We start from the raw sequence: 18,668 nt of genomic DNA, 5'->3' as shown, positions 1-18,668 counted from the left end.
AGGCGGCATCATTATTTCAGAGGCACAGGCTAAGCCTAATTTTTTCTAAAAAAAAAAAAAAAAAACTGGCACCTCTTGAAGAAGAATGAGTATGACACTAACTTCTAATACAATTTTCAGCATACAAAGCCCCAATATTTGGATTAAAAATTTTAAGAATTGTTTATAAGAATATATGATCTTCATTTTTAATGAATATATAGTTGAGATAATGTGATTGGACAAGACAAAATCTATAAACTAAAAACACTTTAATAGGAGTTCAAATAGTGTTAAATTAATCATTCAAAGTGTAATTAGAAGCTTTTATAGGCTATTTGAGGTTCAAACATCATTAAATTTCATGTGCTTATATATATATATATATATATATATCAAATGGAAGAGCTTTCATAAGTTAAAAGTAAGATCAACTCTTCATTGTACAAGAAACATTAGACGAACAACAGTAAATAAGTCACTGAAGACAAAATCCATTGACAAAAAAATAGGAAAAGCAAGAAGCAGGCTCATATTTCAGAGCTTTCTTTATTCAGAAGCTCATATCTCAGAGCAGCATAAAATGAAAAAAGAACCCATACTAATTTACACCTAACGGCTAAGTACAATTCATTCATTTGATACAAAAACAGAATCTCATTTCTGTACCATTTCCGATCTCAAATGGAAGAAGAAATAGCATGTCTTTGTTCTAGTTCAGTGCGAGATAACTAAGAAAAAACTTGTATTTACCATCAGAGAGGGCACTAAATAATCTTAGCTGGTTGCTGAAATCCACTTCTCATCATTGCGCAGAATTCTTCGTAGTTGATCCTGCCATCCTGCAGTTATAACAGGATCGATTTCAGAAATTACAGTACACAAGCCAACCGAACTACACTGAAAGAGTTTGAACACTTACATTGTCTGCGTCAACCTCTGATATTATTTCCTTTATTGTGGCTGCATCGCCCATACCATGCTCCTCCAATGCCGTTTCAAGTTCATCCCTTGTAATAAACCTATAAAAAATGATGATTTTTAAAAATAGTTGGGATAAGGCTAATGATGATGATGATGATTACTACAACAATGATGATAATGGCAAATAATGATTACAGGCTGCAATATGCCGTTTTTGTCCCAATGACTGATAATAAAAGAGAAGCATAATACTAAGTTAAGTGTTGCAGGGATGAGTATGCTTAGGTGGATGAGTGGCTTTACCCTTAGAGATAGGATATGAAATTAGCATATACATGAAAATGTTGGAGTAGCTCCAGTGAAAGATAAGATTAGAGAGAGTCGTTTTAGATGGTTTGGTCACATTAAACGGAGGACTTCTGATGACCCGGTTAGGAAAGTTGAGGTGTTAGACTTGACTTATGTTAAGAAAGGTAGAGATAGACCTAAAAAGACTTGGTTAGAAAATATTAGAAATGATCTTTCTTTATTAGATTTAAATGAGAATTTAATTTTTAACTTGACACAATGGTGAAAAAAAATTCATGTAACTGACCCCACGTAGTGGGACAAAGGCTTGATATTGTTGTTGTCGTTGTTGACTGATAATAAGAACCATTCCCACCATAGCGTATGAATGCCAAATATCATATTTTACATGTGCATATGTTAGAAAAAAGACATCAATACATAAATAACTATATAGGCAAGGTATGACACCAACCAACCCTGCAGTTTACTATCACAAATAAAAGAACTAATAATTAGCAACAGACTCACCCGCTATCATCCTTATCAAAATACTGAAAGGCACTATATAAGTTCTCATCCCTTTCCAGCTTGTGCCTGTGCATTGTGGCGGTGATAAACTCAATGTAGTCGATGGTTCCATTACCATCCACATCAGCCTGAAAGAGATTAAAATGTTCAAGTATTCAAAAATGTTGTTGCTAAACAGCAATAACGGCTAACGATGTCATCTAGATCAACTTACAGCATCCATAAGCTGTTTTACTTCAGCTTCAGAAAGCTTCGAACCAAGCCGTGCTAAACCAGTCTTCAGTTCTTCATATGTGATGCTGCCACTTTTGTCGGTGTCCAAATTCGAAAACATTTGCTTCAGCCCCTTAATTTCTTCCTCAGATAGACTCTCAGCAATAACCTACATTTTTGTTTTTTTCATGTATTAGAATTTTATGAGAAGCTGGTATTAACCATGCGAAATTTGTATATCCAACCTTCAAGGCCAATTTCTTTAGTTTGTTCATTGCCCGGAATTGCTTCATCCTAGAAAGAACTGCACTATCTATGGGTTTATCAGATGCCTCTCCACCTTTGATCCAAGGATGCTCTGTAATACAACAAGTCAAGCAGTCAAGGAACACATTTTTTGAGGCTGCTGTAAGAAATAGAATGCTGTAAACAAATTTACCAAGAACTTGAGCAGAGGTAATTCTCTTTCTAGGATCCTGGGTAAGCATCTTCCTAACTAGATCCTTGGCACTGCTAGAAATAGAAGGCCAGGGTTCACTGACAAAGTCAATATCACCTTTCAAGATAGCATCAAATATTCCTTTTTCGGTTTCTGAAAATGGGAAATTTTAGTAGAAAATAATACTACAACACATGCATGATATGATAACCAGTAGCAATGAGATGTGACCTGCCCAGAAAGGAGGAACACCACTGAGAAGAATGTACAAAATAACGCCAGCACTCCAGATATCTATTTCTTTCCCGTAGCTACGTTTTAGAACTTCAGGAGCAACATAATACGCGCTTCCAACAATATCTCTGTACACTTTTCCTGTAATGGTGTTAATGAAATATCATGAACACTGATTTTAGAAAAGTAAAAGCCTCATTATAGAAGAATTACAAAAGCAGAACGAGAAGCATATCAATATCATAATTGAGAAAAAATAGAAAAAATTTTGAAATGCTTTTAATGAAACTTGACTTCTATATCAGAAATGAGTGAAAATAAAATCAACCTGTCCATTACTTTGAAATTCATAGTAGGATTCCTTCCAACCAACTACTTTAAATAATTTTAGAATCTTATCTCAAAATTTATAACTTCAAGTGTCCTGTGGATTTTGATTTGCTTTGAACCAAGTGAGAAAATAGCAGAAAGTACAATATAAGTTCATCTATTAAGCATAACAATTTGAACTGTTAATGGAGAGAACATGATTATAGCAGGAAACATATATCTGTCTAAGTTCAAGATGATACTTGGAAAGGATTAACTTGTGCACGACAAACTCAGAAGTGAAGAAGGTTCCCTGAGTTACAACTCATAAACTAGCAACCTCACTAATACTAACAATATCCCTCAAGCATGCACTTGTAAGAATAATGCTTGCTATGACATCTACTAATTGGATCTAATAATGGATAGTTACTATGGTCAAATATCTTTAATATTGACATTTTTCAATTATTGGCATACCATACAATCACTGGATGATGGTAAGTTTTGTAAAAATGCAGCATACTTAGGGACAGTGGAAGAATGATAAGCAATCTTAGTCCTGTACCAGTAAATCAAGGAACATCACATCACAATAATACTCAAACTCAAAGGATGGAAATGGCTGATGTCAAGTAAATACAAGCCTTTTCAAATTGGATAATAGACAAAAAAAAAAAAAAAAAAAAAAAAAAAAAAACAGGTTGTACTTCAGTCGAAGTTTATATCATAATTGTAACATAAATTCGTCACTGCATGTCTTGGGCTTCATTTGGTATTGTGCTGCTACCACGTTACTTTCACATATATGACATACCTTTTTTTTTTTTAGCAGCAACGAAGATATACAACGTAAATCTCTATGCATGCATGGACCCCTTCTACTCTTCATGAGTACTAAAAAGAAACTGGGAGGGCATTAGGGGAGCCTATTTAAGGCTAACAATAGGGTGATTTCAAGATTATGTTTTGAGTTTTCTGAAATTAGAATTTCTTAGGTTGTGAGGGTTCTAGCCGCCGACTACGGATTTGGGAGAGCCGGATCTTCCTCTCCAATTGAAGATCTAACTGTATCTTACTATTTTCTTTCATATATCTTGAAATAAAAAGAGTTTTGATGTGTTCATCTTCCTAATTTCTAATTGTCGTTCGCTGATTTCGAGGAATTATATCCACTTCCTATCACATTATGAATCCCTATTCGTTCAAGTCCAGTAATGTCTAGGATATTGTACGCATTCTTCTCAAAATATTTTGAACAACCTCTATTCATGTAAACTTTAGGTGTACCCGATTTTCTTCCTAATCCTCCTATATTAATTTTAGCAACAAATTTAACAGACATATTTGATATGCTTCCTTGCATATTGTCAAGACTAGCTAAGTCTATTTTTAGTCACATTTATCTTTAATAGACACTCCAACCTTCTCTCTAATATACTCATTTCATAATTTATTTCTTCTAATTTTATCGCACTATATCTTGATATTAACATTTCTACAATGCCCAACTTAATTAACATTGACTTTTTTACAACTCAACATTTGGATTCATACATCACTAGCCTAATTGTAAGCTTATAAAATATTCCTTTAAGCCTCCATGATATCTTCTTATAACACAACTCCCAAGGCACATTTTCATTTTAGCCATTTGGCGTTAATTCTGAAATTATATTTTCATTTTGGGTATAACACAACGTAACACAAATTATTGACAAAGAAGGATTGATTTTAAAATCATATTCATAGCCTAATTGTAAGCTCTAGCATCTCTTTCAGAAAAAGAAGAAAACATATCAAATTATGATCTTAATACCAAACAGACTTTTTATGGACCTGTAATCATTGCCAGTTGCTTTACAGTTTCCTTAGACCAAAGCACCTATCAAACATTAACTAGTTTGAGCTTTGCTGAGATATTAAGAGAGATAAAAGAAATATGATGTTTTCATACGAGAAGTTTCCCTTCATGGTTAAAATAACACCTAAGTGACGGTCAGGAAACCACCATTGTGATATCATTGCACCTAAGGAGCTTCTAGGGAATATTTAGATCACATATGATTCATGAGACTCTTTAAAATATTTGCCTAATTGACCCATAAAAATTTGATTTCCAAATATAGAATGCATGTCAATTTTGATTTGTAGCAATTTTACAATAAAGAAATAAACGGCCATGATGGTTGCTTTCGAAACTCTTGTTGCAAAGTAGCACAACCATCGTTTACTCCACCACCTGACAAAACAAGAAAGGCATCTACTATAAGGCAATAACAACGCGTGCAGGAAATCCATCCACAATGAGAGAAGTTGAGACAACTACAAAAAGGAGAGAAGAAGATGATTTTCCCTTGCCTCGCCTTGATGGAATAATTACTAATGCGTAATAGATAATTAGTTTTAGTTCCTAGAAACATATTTCAAGTTTATATATAAAAGTAGAAATAAAAAAAACTGTTTTTAATTTTATTACTTGAACCTATACAAAGTGTGAAAGTATAAATAGACTTTTCCAAAAGTCTTATAATGAAAATAAATCAAAACTAATTATAAAAAAAAAGTCCCCAAGAAGAACCGGCAACTAGAAGAGGAAGGGGAGGTACACATATTGCTATTTAAAAATTATAAGAGGATCAATCCAACCATTAGTACTATTAATTCGTGTGCTCAAGAATCCTTAACAAGATTGGTTGACTTGGGAGTCCAAGGTCTTTCAACACTCTCCATCAAACTGAATGGTTTAAATATACCGTTCAAAGTTTGGTTACAATATTTTTGAATATGAGGTTCAGAGTCATTTAATGAAAATGTCAGCAAATTGATTTACTATTGAAACATAAAGAGTACAAATCTACCCACTTTCTAGTTCCTCTTTCATTAAATGCCTATCTACGTCCACATGCTTGGTACGATCGTGTTGTATTGAATTATGACCAATACAAATGATAGATTTATTATCATAGTATATCCTCATTGGTCATTTTCATTTAATTTTTAAACATTTAAAGACAATTTTGATCGATAAAAAGCTTGCAAATTCCTTGAATAATGACTCTAAAATTAGATGATAACGATACGGACTAACACTAATAGGTGAGACTACTTCATTCAAGATGATAACATGCTCGTGTTCCTGCGAGGAGGCAACCCATGAACTGGCTGGAACAACACTTGATACTGATGTAGGAGTGGCTGAACCATATATAGTGCATCTATCTTCTCCCTATCTTCTTCGCCTTCCAAACTATAACTCCACCAAAAATATCATTCTTTCACCCTTTCCCCTCTTTGGAGTATCTCCAAAATCACATCCATGTCATCTATCAATGTAACCGGTAATATTGAGCTGAAAATAATCATATTCACCATAGGTGAGGTCATTGAATTCTTGTTCACTTGAGATTGAGAAACTATAGAGGCTTAGAAAATTTTCCCAATATAAGCATAATTTATTAAACAAAATTTTGCATCAGATTCAGCCACTCTAGCAAATTTATTCATGATTTGTTGACAGCTCTGCTCAATAGGAATTGAACGTCGTTGATGCTAATAATGTCCTTTGACGTGAAGATCCAACACCTTTATCATTCCTTCTAGGTTGAAAATTTTTTCCTCCATTGATGACATTTCTGTCATCAAATGCCGATTTACGTTGGCCAACTTTTCCTTTAAGACACTCTTCCAAAGGCATCAACTTTCCTTGCCAACATAGTCCCAAAATTAGGAAGAAAACACCAAAACTATTTTTATTGCAATAAATATGAAAGAAATAGCAAGATACAAGTGGATCTTCAATGGGAGAGAAAGATTCGTCTCTCCCGAATCGCTAGCCAGTGGTTAGAGCCATCACAACCTAAGAAATTTTAATTTCAGCAAACTCAAAACATAACCTGAAATCACCCCAGAGTTAGCCTTTAATAGGCTCCCTTAATTCCCTCCCAAATTTCCCTAAATAATTTCCTCTTAGATTTGAATTCAAATTAGATATCATTCCCTAATTAATTCTCTCCAAATTGTAATTAAAACTTTCCTAAACAATTTTTCTTGATTCCTCCTTACATAATGAATATTAACTCCCATGACTTTTCCTAAATAATTTTCTTTTAGATTTGAATTCAAATTAGATTTCTTTTCCTAATAAATTCCCTCTCAATTGTAATTAAAACTTTCATAAACAATTCCACCTCTCTCTTCTTACCCTTCGTCCACCCTAGTGGGGCCCACCGGCTCAACCGCCGGTCCATCAATACTCCATTCCCAAAAAGTCTAAACAACTCCCTCTTGATTAGGAAACTTCCTAATTCCCTCCCAATTAAATTGATCGGTCTAACAGAGGTCTTCCCTTAAATATGAATTTGATTGAAAAAATTTCGCTCCTCATCAAAGATGGTATCTTTTCAAAAAAGGCATTTTTTATTATAGAATGATAACACTTATGTTATTTTTAAGTGGAAGAATACCTAATAAAAACATATTTGAAGGCACTAAAATTAAATGTATCCTTGGGTTGTTTGTAGATGTGGAGATAAGCAATGCACCTAAAGATTTTTGGTGAAATTTTGTAGGAGTTATTTATGAGAAAGAATTTAGATTTATAATCTAAAGAAATTTTTAAGTCAATCACTCTTGAAAGTATTCTATTAATTAGATATGTGATAGTTAAGACTGTTTCTCCCTACTTTAGCACTTAAATATAGAAAAGAATAATCCTAGTGATTTGCAGAAGATGGCGATTTTTTTTTCCGCCACTCCATTTTATTGGAGAGTGTCAGGACAAAAGGATTGGTGGATGATAATTTCTATATAAAAGAAAGATGATAATGTGCGATTAAAATAGTCAAGAGCATTATCAGTTTGAAATAAATTAATACTAGTATTCAATTCCATATCATGATAGTTAAATTAAGGTTCTCACATGCCAAACATTAGCAAGAAATGAAAAGGTTTTTTATTTCAAAAGAGTGAAATAGACTTATTACATTACATGCTCATAACCGTTCACATCCAAATCTTGAATTGCTCCTCAACTTGGCTTGATTATTTCCATCAAACACATTACCTACTAAGTTAGACTATAACATTAAATACAAGCACAAATTGTGAGTCCTCTTACTTAAGGCAATAGGTGGCCAGAGCAAGAAGCAAAAACTTCTTCATGAGTGATTAAACATGATATGATTGTATATTGAAAATTCATCACTCAAAAAAGTAAAAAGATTCATTTTGATTAAAAGTTTTTTAACATTTATAATCATAATGGTTCAACTCTTTGAACCCATTCAGGTTTATTTCCTAGTAACAATGGTATAATAGATAATGATGTCATCATAATATATAAAAAATGGATAATAGAAAATGCTTACTTGCATTATTATACATTCAAATGGTATGTACACAGAGCTGCCTATACAATTTTAGAAAGAGCAATGATTACAAATTAAAAATGTTTTCTAAAGCTTCATGAATCTATGTGCTCCAAATCTCCATATCCGCTAGCAATCTTTGGATTTGTGGGCCTCCTCAAATTCTTGTCTGACAATTTTAACTAGTCGAACTGCCAATCATAGTTTCATAAATTCCATTCTAGCATAAAATTACCTATAATTTTCTCCTGAAATTGTTTCAATTGTTGGTAAGGCTGCACCGGACATTCTTTAACATTCCCCTCAAACAAGATGGTTGAGATCTACCATTCCAAGTGTGCTCGGAACATTTTTGATTGAATGATTTCAAAGGCTTTTAGTGAATATATAGGAATTGATTGCCTATTAACGTAAAGAGTACAAATCAACTCAATCTCCAGCTTTTCCTTTATGGAATGCCAGCCGACCTTTAGATTGTTCAGTCATATTGAACTAAATTATAGGCAATGCTAATTACAGATTTGTAATCACAATATAACTTTATAGATCCTTGTATTTAATCTTTAGATTTTATGGCATAATCTTTAACAAAAGTTCACAATACCTTGAGTAATTGCTCTAAACTTAAATTCTGCACTTGAAATTAAAAGACTGCGAGTAATTTTTAACTCCATGTTGTAAAATTTCTTTTAATGAATGTGCAATAACCTGAAATTGATTTTCATCTACAAGTGATACCACATAATTAGCACAACATGGCTATTTAGTTTTAGATTTTCACACATTTTTTTCAGAATTCATTTTTCCATATTATATTTTAAAAACCTGATGACTCTATAGGCAGTCTAACAATAGCATTTCTTGTCTTTAAGCATGAATTGTAAAACTTGCCACTTCAGACGAGAATGAGATAAGTAGATTAGTTTTCAAACTAATCCTTGATATCATCTTTTGACAACTTTAGTTCCATCTTCATTAGTATCTAGTAGTGGTGTCAATATTTGACACGATCTGAAACCCGATTAGGAAAATTCTGGGTTCGGGTCAATCCGTTTGCCATACGGGTTGGGTTCGGGTTGATCCGAAATTTCAAATATGACATGGATATACCCCGCAATCGGCGTCCGCGTCCCGCACCCGCTGCCCCGCACCGGCGCACCAGCACCAGCCCTAAAGGTTCGACCACTGCGCCCGTGCTCGCGAGTCGTGACTCAACCTTGCAGGCCCCTAGCAGCAGCTTGCGCTCGTCTCTCCTACGGCCGCGCAACCCGAGCTTGCCTTGCCTGCGTGTTCCCGTTCATGCCAACATGTTCGCATTAGTCGCTAGATCCCTCATCCTACATGGTGCGGTCTTGCCCTAGCCCTACTGCGTGTTCCCGCTCAGTCACTCGCACACAGCGCACTTGCGTTCGCGTTCAAACTAAGTGCACGACATCTGCAGTGGCAAGTTCGCGGGTTGGATCGAGTCTGGGTTGGAATTCCTAACATGTTTGCAAACCCAGGTCGGGTTGGGGCCAACACATTTAAACCCGGGTTAATTCAGGTTAGACCTGAACCCAACCCATTGATCAGTTTTGACACCCTTAGTATCTAGTTTATGGCTTGGTTCTATTACAGTTTCATACAATTTTCAGTTAGTCATATTTGTTTCTCTTAATTGGTCCATGACATATTTCTCTATAAGATAAATTTATCTTTTCATGATTGGGTCACTTCTCTAATGAGGAAATATTTAATTTGACAAGTTTTTTAATATCAAGTTCTACAATGAGTTTTTTCTAAGTGATTCTTTTTCTTCATCACCTACAACAATTATATCATTAACATATACAGTAAAAATCGAGGTTTAAAATTGCGCAATTTGGTATTGAGGTGTTTTTCATTTGTGAGGTGAGGCGTAAGCCTCAAAATTCAAAATTGCGTCAAGTGAAAATAAAGGTCAAAAGTGATTTTTTATAGAATACTCACACAATATGTTAAAGGATGATATGTTAACTCTCTATTGAACTATGAAGTAACAAATTGACAAACATATGGAACAAAAAATTATACAAGATATAAAATAGCAAGTGATAAATTGCATGAAATAGAATCGAAATCCAAATATTCATTAACATAAAGATAAAAATAATATTCCAAAATTTTTAAAGGAGGTGGTAGTGCACGGCTTCCAAGTGATAGACGATGGTGGCTGGAAAGAAGTCAGCAGGCTGAAGGTTGAGGGAGTCGAGAGAAAGTTGTTGCAGCTTGAAGGTGCATGAAGACATGATTTGTTCAGGGCCTTAGTTTTGGATTTAGATAAGTTATATAGGGTGAGGCATACGCCTCACGCCAAAGAGGCGATGCATGCCTCAGTCAAATTGAGGTGCATGCCTCATTAAAAAAATTTGAGACGTAAGCCTTGAGGCATTTTTCATCAGAGTTGCGCTGAGACGGGCCTCAAGGTGAGCCTCATTTGGCACAATTTTAAACAATGATAAGAATTGCCACTTTATGTTTAGTTAAGTGTTTCATGATCTCCTTGGCTTTGTCTATATCCCATTCTACTCATGGCTTTTGCGAATTTTTCAAACCATGCTCTTAGAGATTATTCTAAGCCATATAGTGTCTTTATTAATTTACTCACATGATTTTTTGAAAAAGAGTTGTTGAATCCTTGTGATGAATTTATAAAAAACTTCATCTCCTACATCACCATATAAAAATATTCTTTATATCATGTAATTGCATGGACCATCAAAAGTTAGAAGCCAATTAAATAATTATACAAATCATATTCATTTTAACAACATAAGAAAATATTTCATAGCAGCTCATTCAACAGCATTAGGTATAACATTTTGCTATTAACCTAGCATTATATTTTTCTAGATTCCAATCAACTTTATATTTTAATATAAAATCCACTTACATCATCTAGTCCTTTTTTCAATTTTAGTCAACTCAATTATCTCCCAAGTTTAGTTCTTTCTAGTCTCTTCCCTCATAATTTTTCTCCTTTTTTTTCAGCTTGATCACGCATTTATAATTTTTCTCCTAATTATTATTTCCTAATGCCATAAACAAGGTTTGTGGAATTTCAATGGTAGTAATATTTCTAAGAAAGGTTTTATATTTAGGAGATAAATTCTCGAACGATGTATATTATGAGGTATAGGGAATGTTTAGTATATATTTATATAACAATAGGTTGATTAAGATCATTATTAGGAGATGATGGAAGGTTACTTGACACGATTCTAAGTCTTGAACTTATAAGAGAGTTTGGATGACCGTTATCTATATATAGACCCATAGTGGCTTAGTAATAGGAATGTTAATGTTAGTGGGATCAAGCTATTGTCTTTATTGTGTATTAGTAACTAAACAACCAAAGAAAAACATGTTGTGCTAGCCAGACTTCTCTTCTATTGGACTGTTCTTCCTCTGAAGATAAGTATAATTAAAGAAGAATTTTAAAAGTCACGCATTTTTTAATGAGAAATTTTATGGCGGCAAGATGATAGCATTTATACCATTTTTAAGTGTGAATATCCAAAGAAAGCACACTTAGGTGCTCTAGGGTCTATTTACCTTCTTGTTATTAATTTGACTTATCTTTTTTCCTCTGTGAACATAAGATGCAACAAAATAAATTAGGAGAAAGTTTCATGAAGAAATTACTTTAAAAAAATTCAATGAGGTAATTTAGTGGACTTTTGAAATCAATTACTCTAACAACTAAATATATCAAGGTTAGGATAGTGTTATGCCGGTCCAGCCTGGACCGGCCCTGCCGGTCCGGGTTTTCTTCAGGCGGAGGCGGCATAGAGAAGAGGCGGAAGGGAGAAAGGGGCTTGGGGTGGGGTCCACTTGCAATTCAAACATGGTTTAAGTGTTTTTGGAGGGAGAAGGAAGGGTAGAGAAGTCCTTTTGCTTTTAATTTGAATTAGATTGTATTAATAGGGAGTTATGAGGGGATTAGGGTGGATCTTGATTTTGAAAAGAGTTTTGTGTTCTAGGTTTTCTTGCTTGGGCTCTTGGCGTTGCCGGAGATTGTTGGAGAGTTGTTCTTCCTCTCGAATTGAAGAACATTGTATCTTGCTTTGGTTTTGATCATCTACTAGGGGAATACAATTGTTTGCTATTGTTTTTTCCAAAGTTTTCTCCCTTTTCTCTCAGCTTTTCCATTGTTGGTGGCTGTTTTCTATTGAAAACAGTGAAATATTGGTGATTTGGCGAAGATCCGATAGGAATCACTTGGAATATTCAAGTGGTACCTATCAGATAGCTTCACCTGCATATTCATTGGGGACCATGTTTTGGAAAAAGAGTTATGATAACCTAAATTAGATGTTAATTTTTTTCTTTCAGCCACCCCATTTATAAGGGTCGAGATATGAGGATTAGAAAATAATGTCTTCTCTGTAGAAGAATGGAGATATAGTTTGGTTAAAATAATCTCCAGCATTACCACTCTTACTATCTTTTAATGTTGAAACCCAAATAATTTTTTAATATAGTGAGAAAGGTTAAGAGAATATGATTGACATTAAATTTTTATTTGATAACATAAATTCATGTAATTTAAGTGCAATCATCAATAAATAATATAGATTCCATAGTAGGAGAGATATTAAGGATTTTTTTGGGTCTCCCATAATTGTAGTGGATTAACATGAAAAGTGTAGAAGATCAAGATTCACTCAAATGATACCCCATATTGTTTATCTTTAGCAATCTCACAAATTTCATAATTAAATTTTTTAATCTCAACATTTTTAAATAAAGAGGGAAACATATAGTTGAGAATTTGAAAAGGATAATATCGTAATCTATAATAATATCAAATAGTGTATTTACAAGAAATTAACATAAAGCAAAAAAGATTAATGGTTGTCATAACTATTGTTATCTTCAAGCAGGAATAGCTCATCTTGTTCTATAACTTGTCCAATAATCTTCCCCATAGTTAAGTTCTAAAAGACACACGATCAGTAAAGAATATCACTTGCAGTTTTGATCTTGGGTTATTTTATAAATATATAAAGATTTACAATAAGATCGACAGCATGGAGAATATTTGATGTGAAACCAATAGGAATTGCATTAAAGATTATTAAAAAAATTGATTTAAGCTTTGCAATATAAACTAATGTTTCACAAGATTAGATGCTTAGACTTAAGGCTATCAATAATGTAAAGGCAATCAATTACAAGATAGAATAACAATCACTTGAGAATGATCTCAATCATAAAGATAAACTTAAATATTGTAAACAAGAGATCCCACAGTTAACAAATAGAAAAGTCACCTTGAGTTTCCCTCACTCAAGCTCGTCTAGTAAGGATTAGCGAGAAAGAATCTTAGCAAGCCAACGATGCCACCAAAGTTGAGAAGACACCTATGGTAGTAGCCTAATGAAAGTTCGCCATAAAGGGAGAAGACGTGGGTGGGTACCAAATGATCCGCCAACTTCCGGATTGTAGATGCTCTTCAATTGATGACGCCAACGTGAATAAGGTGTGATTTATGTAATCTTCTACGGAGTTATTCACTTATGGATTGAGGTCGAAGAAGGTGGATTGATGAATATCCACTAAACTTAGATTGTCGTAGAGGAATCCACAATCATGATCCGAATCGACTATGCACTAGTCCAGGGGATTGTCGATGGAGGGAGGCCTTCTTCTTTCTTGGAGTGTAGTTCAAGAGGCAAGAAGGTTTCCAAGAGGCGGAAAGGAAGAAGAGGCGGCAAAGGGAAGAGGGGCTTGATTTTGGTGGAATTAGGGTTTAGATTTGGAGAGGGAAAGTAATATAAAATATGAAATTAATTTCAAATTTTCGTAAAATAGGAAAAGGGATTTAAGAATTTGAAATTTGAAAATTGAAAATTAAATTCAAGTGAAGAGAGATTAATGAGGAGAGAGGAGGGAGATCCCATAGAGGGGCCGGCAGCATGCATGGGGTTGGGAGGGATTTGTGGGAGTTAATAAGGATTCCTAAATCATGAAACTAAATTATGAAGAAAATAATGAGGTCCAATCTAATTTTAAATTAAATTAGATTCAATTTGAAAACTTTCATAATTTAACGTGGTTAATTTAGGAAAGAATTCAAAATTCAAAATTTGAATTTCAAATAGAATGAAATATTTTCCAAATTATGTAGGCTAAATTAAGAAGGTCTTAATGAAGATTGAACTCAACATTAAGAGGGGGCGGAAGGTGATGTGGCCGGCGGTGGGCTTGGGAAAGAAAGGGCTTGGCCGGTGGGGGAGAAAGGGAAGGGAGGTCGGAAGTCTAATGGGAGGCGGGGAGAGTGTTCGGTGGAGGAGGGCTATGTGGCGGCTGTGGGGAAGGGCAGGAGAAGGGCGGCCGACGGGTGAAGAGGATTAGGGAGGCCGACGGTGAAGTAAGAGGAGGAGGAGTCGGACCACGAGCCCCGGACACTTCCGGCGACTAATGGGTATTGCTTTGCCCACACCTTGGGACTTCACCACTCAAGAACTCACAAGCTCTAGAGAGAAAACATAATCTTTTTTTTTTCATTCATCAATATATCTCATACAAGATGAGGATCTTATATATAGGCCTCCAAACAATTAGAAAAGAAAGACAAGAATGCCCTCGGGGCTACAACTCAAACACAAACAGATAAAGGGTACAATCGTCACAACTAATAAAAGAAACACTAATACAAAATATAAATAAAAAATAAAGACTTCTGATCAAGGCTGTCGCTCTGCGCTGCTTCCGATGATAAACATTCCGGAATCTCCTGTTGATGTCCTCACCAATATTATTGAGGGTGAGAGAAGGAAGTACGAAAAAAAATCCCTATCCTAAAATAGTGGTGAAGGAGTCATCGGTTATTTTGATTTTCTTATCTCCATGTTAGGATTGATTGGTTTGGATGATATTGGCTGAAATTTTCATGAGGTTAAAGGCACTTGAGTTGATTACCCATGTATTGGAGAAAATATTTGAGACATTTAAAACACAAAGATTACAAATGTCACCCTTTTGAGTTAGAAATCATGACCCTAATAGCTTTTCTAGAGAGTTGAGAAGGTTCCTTAGCTAGTCAATATATCCAGACTTGAGTCCTCCAAATTTTGTGAAATGAGCAAGTTCATTTGAATGGCTTTCTTTGTATCCACCATAGCCTTGAGGTCTTCCATTGAATTTTCAATACTGTCTTTAGTATGTCATTCTTCTTGCAGTAGTTGCATCATAAATTGACTTTTTGGTAGAATTTTTCTCCATTATTTTGGAAGGATCAGTGGTCATCTGACATCCTCCTTAAGTTTTTATTTTTGCCATAGTTGACCCTTCTTGGCTGGGTGTTTCTTACATTACAGCTTTTCCTTCTCCAAGTCATAACGTTAGCGCGTGTGTATGTTATTGGGGGGGGGGCTAAGATCTGAAATTTGATCAAATTGTGTATTAAAAGTTATAAGAAACTCAAAGATCCCTTTTTTTCAATATTTACTTTAGATTCACTACACCATCATTCATTACATTTCTTTTCAGATCATAGCAGACTCTAATTGGAAAACCTTCGTTGCTTCATTAAAGAGAGGGCATGATCTCCTTGCCTAAGATCTGGAATTTGATCAAATTGTATGTTAAAAGTTACAAGAAACTCAAAGATCCTTTCCTTTTCAACATTTACTTTATAATCCCTACACCATCATTCATTAAATTTCTTTTTAGATCATAGTTGCAATCTGACTTTAATTAGAAAACCTTCATTGCCTCAAGTATTCAATGAAAGATATATTACTTTGCTTGGAGGTTGAAAGTTTTCTCTTGAGCTTATATGTAAGAGCAATATCTTTAACTTCAAATAAGTTTGTATTACAGCTTCTCAAACTTCATGTAAGACTCACTAATTTCAAGCAAAATGGACTTTCAATACAATGAAATGAACATTAAATCTCCTTAATCCCAAAGCGTGAACTTTGGATCTATAGGATCTGGGGGAGGATCAAGTCCACATTTAACATTTAAATTACAATGAGATATTGAAATGCCTCCAAAACAAAACAAACAAGGAATTCAAGTATTCTAGCAATCTTCTCTTGATTTCTCTTAATCAAGAATTGAACAAGGCAATGCAAATATGCAATAATTTTGAATGGATTCAACAGCATTTATCTTGTTCATATAGCAACTTAAGCCTTCAAAACCAAAAGAAAGGCTCATGGTTTGCCAGTAAAAGCAAAGCAGCACAAAATAGGATGATAAAGCATCAAACTAGGACTACAAGCTAAAAAAGGAAATAAGATTCCTCAACTCAAGAAGATAAAAACCATACCATAGCTCATATTGATCTCTAACTTCCCAGGAATTTGCCAAAAAACTTAGAGGATCTAACCTCACATAGAATTGACAAATTCCTATGGCATCAATTCTATCAAGAAGGCAGAATGAAGATAATAGAAAGCCATGCAGATTATCTGTTATATGTTTTATTTAAGTGAGAAGTAGTCATCCATTTAACTGGTTATTCATAATAAACAATGAAAACTAAAATTCACAATAGTACACAGAATTGAAGATTATCAGTTCATAATCTACTAATAATACATCATCAACATATGAGGATAAGGTTGCATTAAATGAAATACCCATACAAAAAGAATATCATGTGTTCAGATGCTTAATATAAATCAGGAAAAAGGCAAGTGAAACTTATTCTAGGGCTTAAAAATCAGCCTTAGTCCGTTGCTCAGTTACCCTTTTTTGCAGATTTTCTTAACATAACTCATAATTTGCCCTAGACGAGCATTTGTTCAAAGCAACCCACCTTAAAAGGGATGATAAAAAAGAGTAATACTCCTGCTGTATGATGTTGAGGATGATTAAAATTTTCAATCTCCATAAAGCAAAGCATAAATTCTTGTTGAGCTACCAGAACAATGTAATAAGGCAACAATATGCAAGTAAAACTGGAGTTTTTAAGGGAGAGACAATAGCACCTTCTTCAATAAAAACTGAGAGCCCAAAATCAGTAGTCTTAAGCAATGCATCTTCATCTTTTGTTGCAAGTAAGAAGTTCTCAGGCTTAAGATCCCGGTGCATCACACCCATGAAATGGCAAATATTCACCACATTAACAATATCCCTGCATATGCTCGAAGCTGCGCGCTCCGTGTAATGCCCTTTCGCAATTATCCGATCAAAAAGCTCACCACCTGCACATAGCTCCATCACAAGATGAACTGAATTCTTATCCTCATATGCACCCTTGAATTCTACAATATTTGACTGCCCACTCAAATGCTGCATGATTTGGATCTCCCTCTTGGTATCCTCCTTGTCATTTTTATGCACAAGCTTGCGTTTCGAAATGGACTTGCAGGCATAAGAATGACCAGTGGAATTCTCTGTGCAAAGGTAGGTGACACCGAATTGTCCCCGGCCAAGCTCCTTGCCAAGAGTATAGTTGCGTCTAACATCATCAAATGGTTTGTCAAGAATTGTATCATAGGTTAGGGCAGGCTTAGGTGATGGAACTGGTGGATTTGGCTTTAGTGGAGAAGGTGGAGAATGACGAGTTCCCGTTGGCGGAGCCTCGGGCCGGTAAGAAGTTGGCGGCGGTGGTGAGGGTTTCACCGCCTGTGGCGGCGGCCGTGGCCTCTGATAGGAATACACATTTGATGCTGGTCTAGTTTCCTTCCCTTTGCCGCAGCAAGCTCCCATCTTTTCCTTCTACTTGATTGAAGGAATTTGAGTAAATAAAAAATATATTTTGATTCGTTCAAGAGAAAATCAAATATCAAGAAAATCCAGATCCAAACCTCGCCCTTTTCTCAACAGCCGAATCAACCAACCGGAATAAATACCAAAGATACTCCAATATTTCTGAAAAAAAAGGAAGAAAAGGACGAAACCAAGATCTTAATTCAAACAAGTCCCCTTGAAGACCTAAGCTTCAAAAAACTCATAAATTGCACAAAGGGATTACCTTGCAAGCTAAGAATAGATGGCCAATAACCGCGTTGGAGCGCGTTAAATATTCATTCTGGTATATTTCTGGAGGACAGAACGGAATTCTAATAGAATCCGGGAAAAGTCGCTAAGAAAAACTAAATCAAATAAAAATGGAAGAAGAAACGTTAGGCCGAATCATAGCCGCCAGGAATAGAGGTGAAATCATTACCCGATGAATGGATTTATTGGCAATTTTCTTTTATTTTTATTTCGTATGCTCCCCACGATTGAAAATGGGCCGAGCTGTGGACAAAGATTAGTTCTTTATTTTATTTCACCTATGCTATATAGTAAATTATAAAGTACAAAATCATTGCATGTATCACGCATTTATGTATGAAAAAATGATGCGCAAATTTTTTTCTTATAAGGTTTGAATATAATACATTCTTTAGTTAGGT

General features: G+C 34.7%; 1 protein-coding gene across 1 annotated transcript; it reads right to left on the bottom strand.

Moving 5' to 3' along the window:
- Positions 1-397: 397 nt before the first annotated feature.
- Positions 398-18,429, bottom strand: LOC110110755 (calcium-dependent protein kinase 2). Its single transcript, XM_020842376.2, has 10 exons — positions 18,242-18,429; positions 18,075-18,138; positions 17,253-17,985; positions 2,606-2,749; positions 2,375-2,527; positions 2,181-2,293; positions 1,937-2,104; positions 1,723-1,850; positions 902-1,001; positions 398-821 (listed from the first exon to the last, which is right to left on the bottom strand). Exons 3-10 carry the CDS (start codon positions 17,974-17,976, stop codon positions 747-749), a joined length of 1,605 nt encoding a protein of 534 aa, XP_020698035.1. The 5' UTR covers positions 17,977-17,985; positions 18,075-18,138; positions 18,242-18,429; the 3' UTR covers positions 398-746.
- Between the last annotated feature and the right edge of the window lie 239 nt (positions 18,430-18,668).

Source organism: Dendrobium catenatum, unplaced genomic scaffold (assembly GCF_001605985.2).
Source record: "Dendrobium catenatum unplaced genomic scaffold, ASM160598v2 fragScaff_scaffold_1199, whole genome shotgun sequence".
NCBI classification, from domain to species: Eukaryota; Viridiplantae; Streptophyta; class Magnoliopsida; order Asparagales; family Orchidaceae; genus Dendrobium; species Dendrobium catenatum.
Note: the sequence above shows the minus strand (reverse complement) of the source record. Positions and strands in the feature narration are given on the sequence as shown.

Bases quoted from the DNA above. Each gene is read 5' to 3' on its own strand.
- LOC110110755 (XM_020842376.2), bottom strand. From the start codon at position 17,976: ATGGGAGCTTGCTGCGGCAAAGGGAAGGAAACTAGACCAGCATCAAAT. The intron at 2,750-17,252 runs GTGCTATTGTCT...ACACCATTACAG, and splicing joins CTCAGTTTTTATTGAAGAAG to GAAAAGTGTACAGAGATATT. The intron at 822-901 runs GTAAGTGTTCAA...TTATAACTGCAG, and splicing joins CAGAGGTTGACGCAGACAAT to GATGGCAGGATCAACTACGA.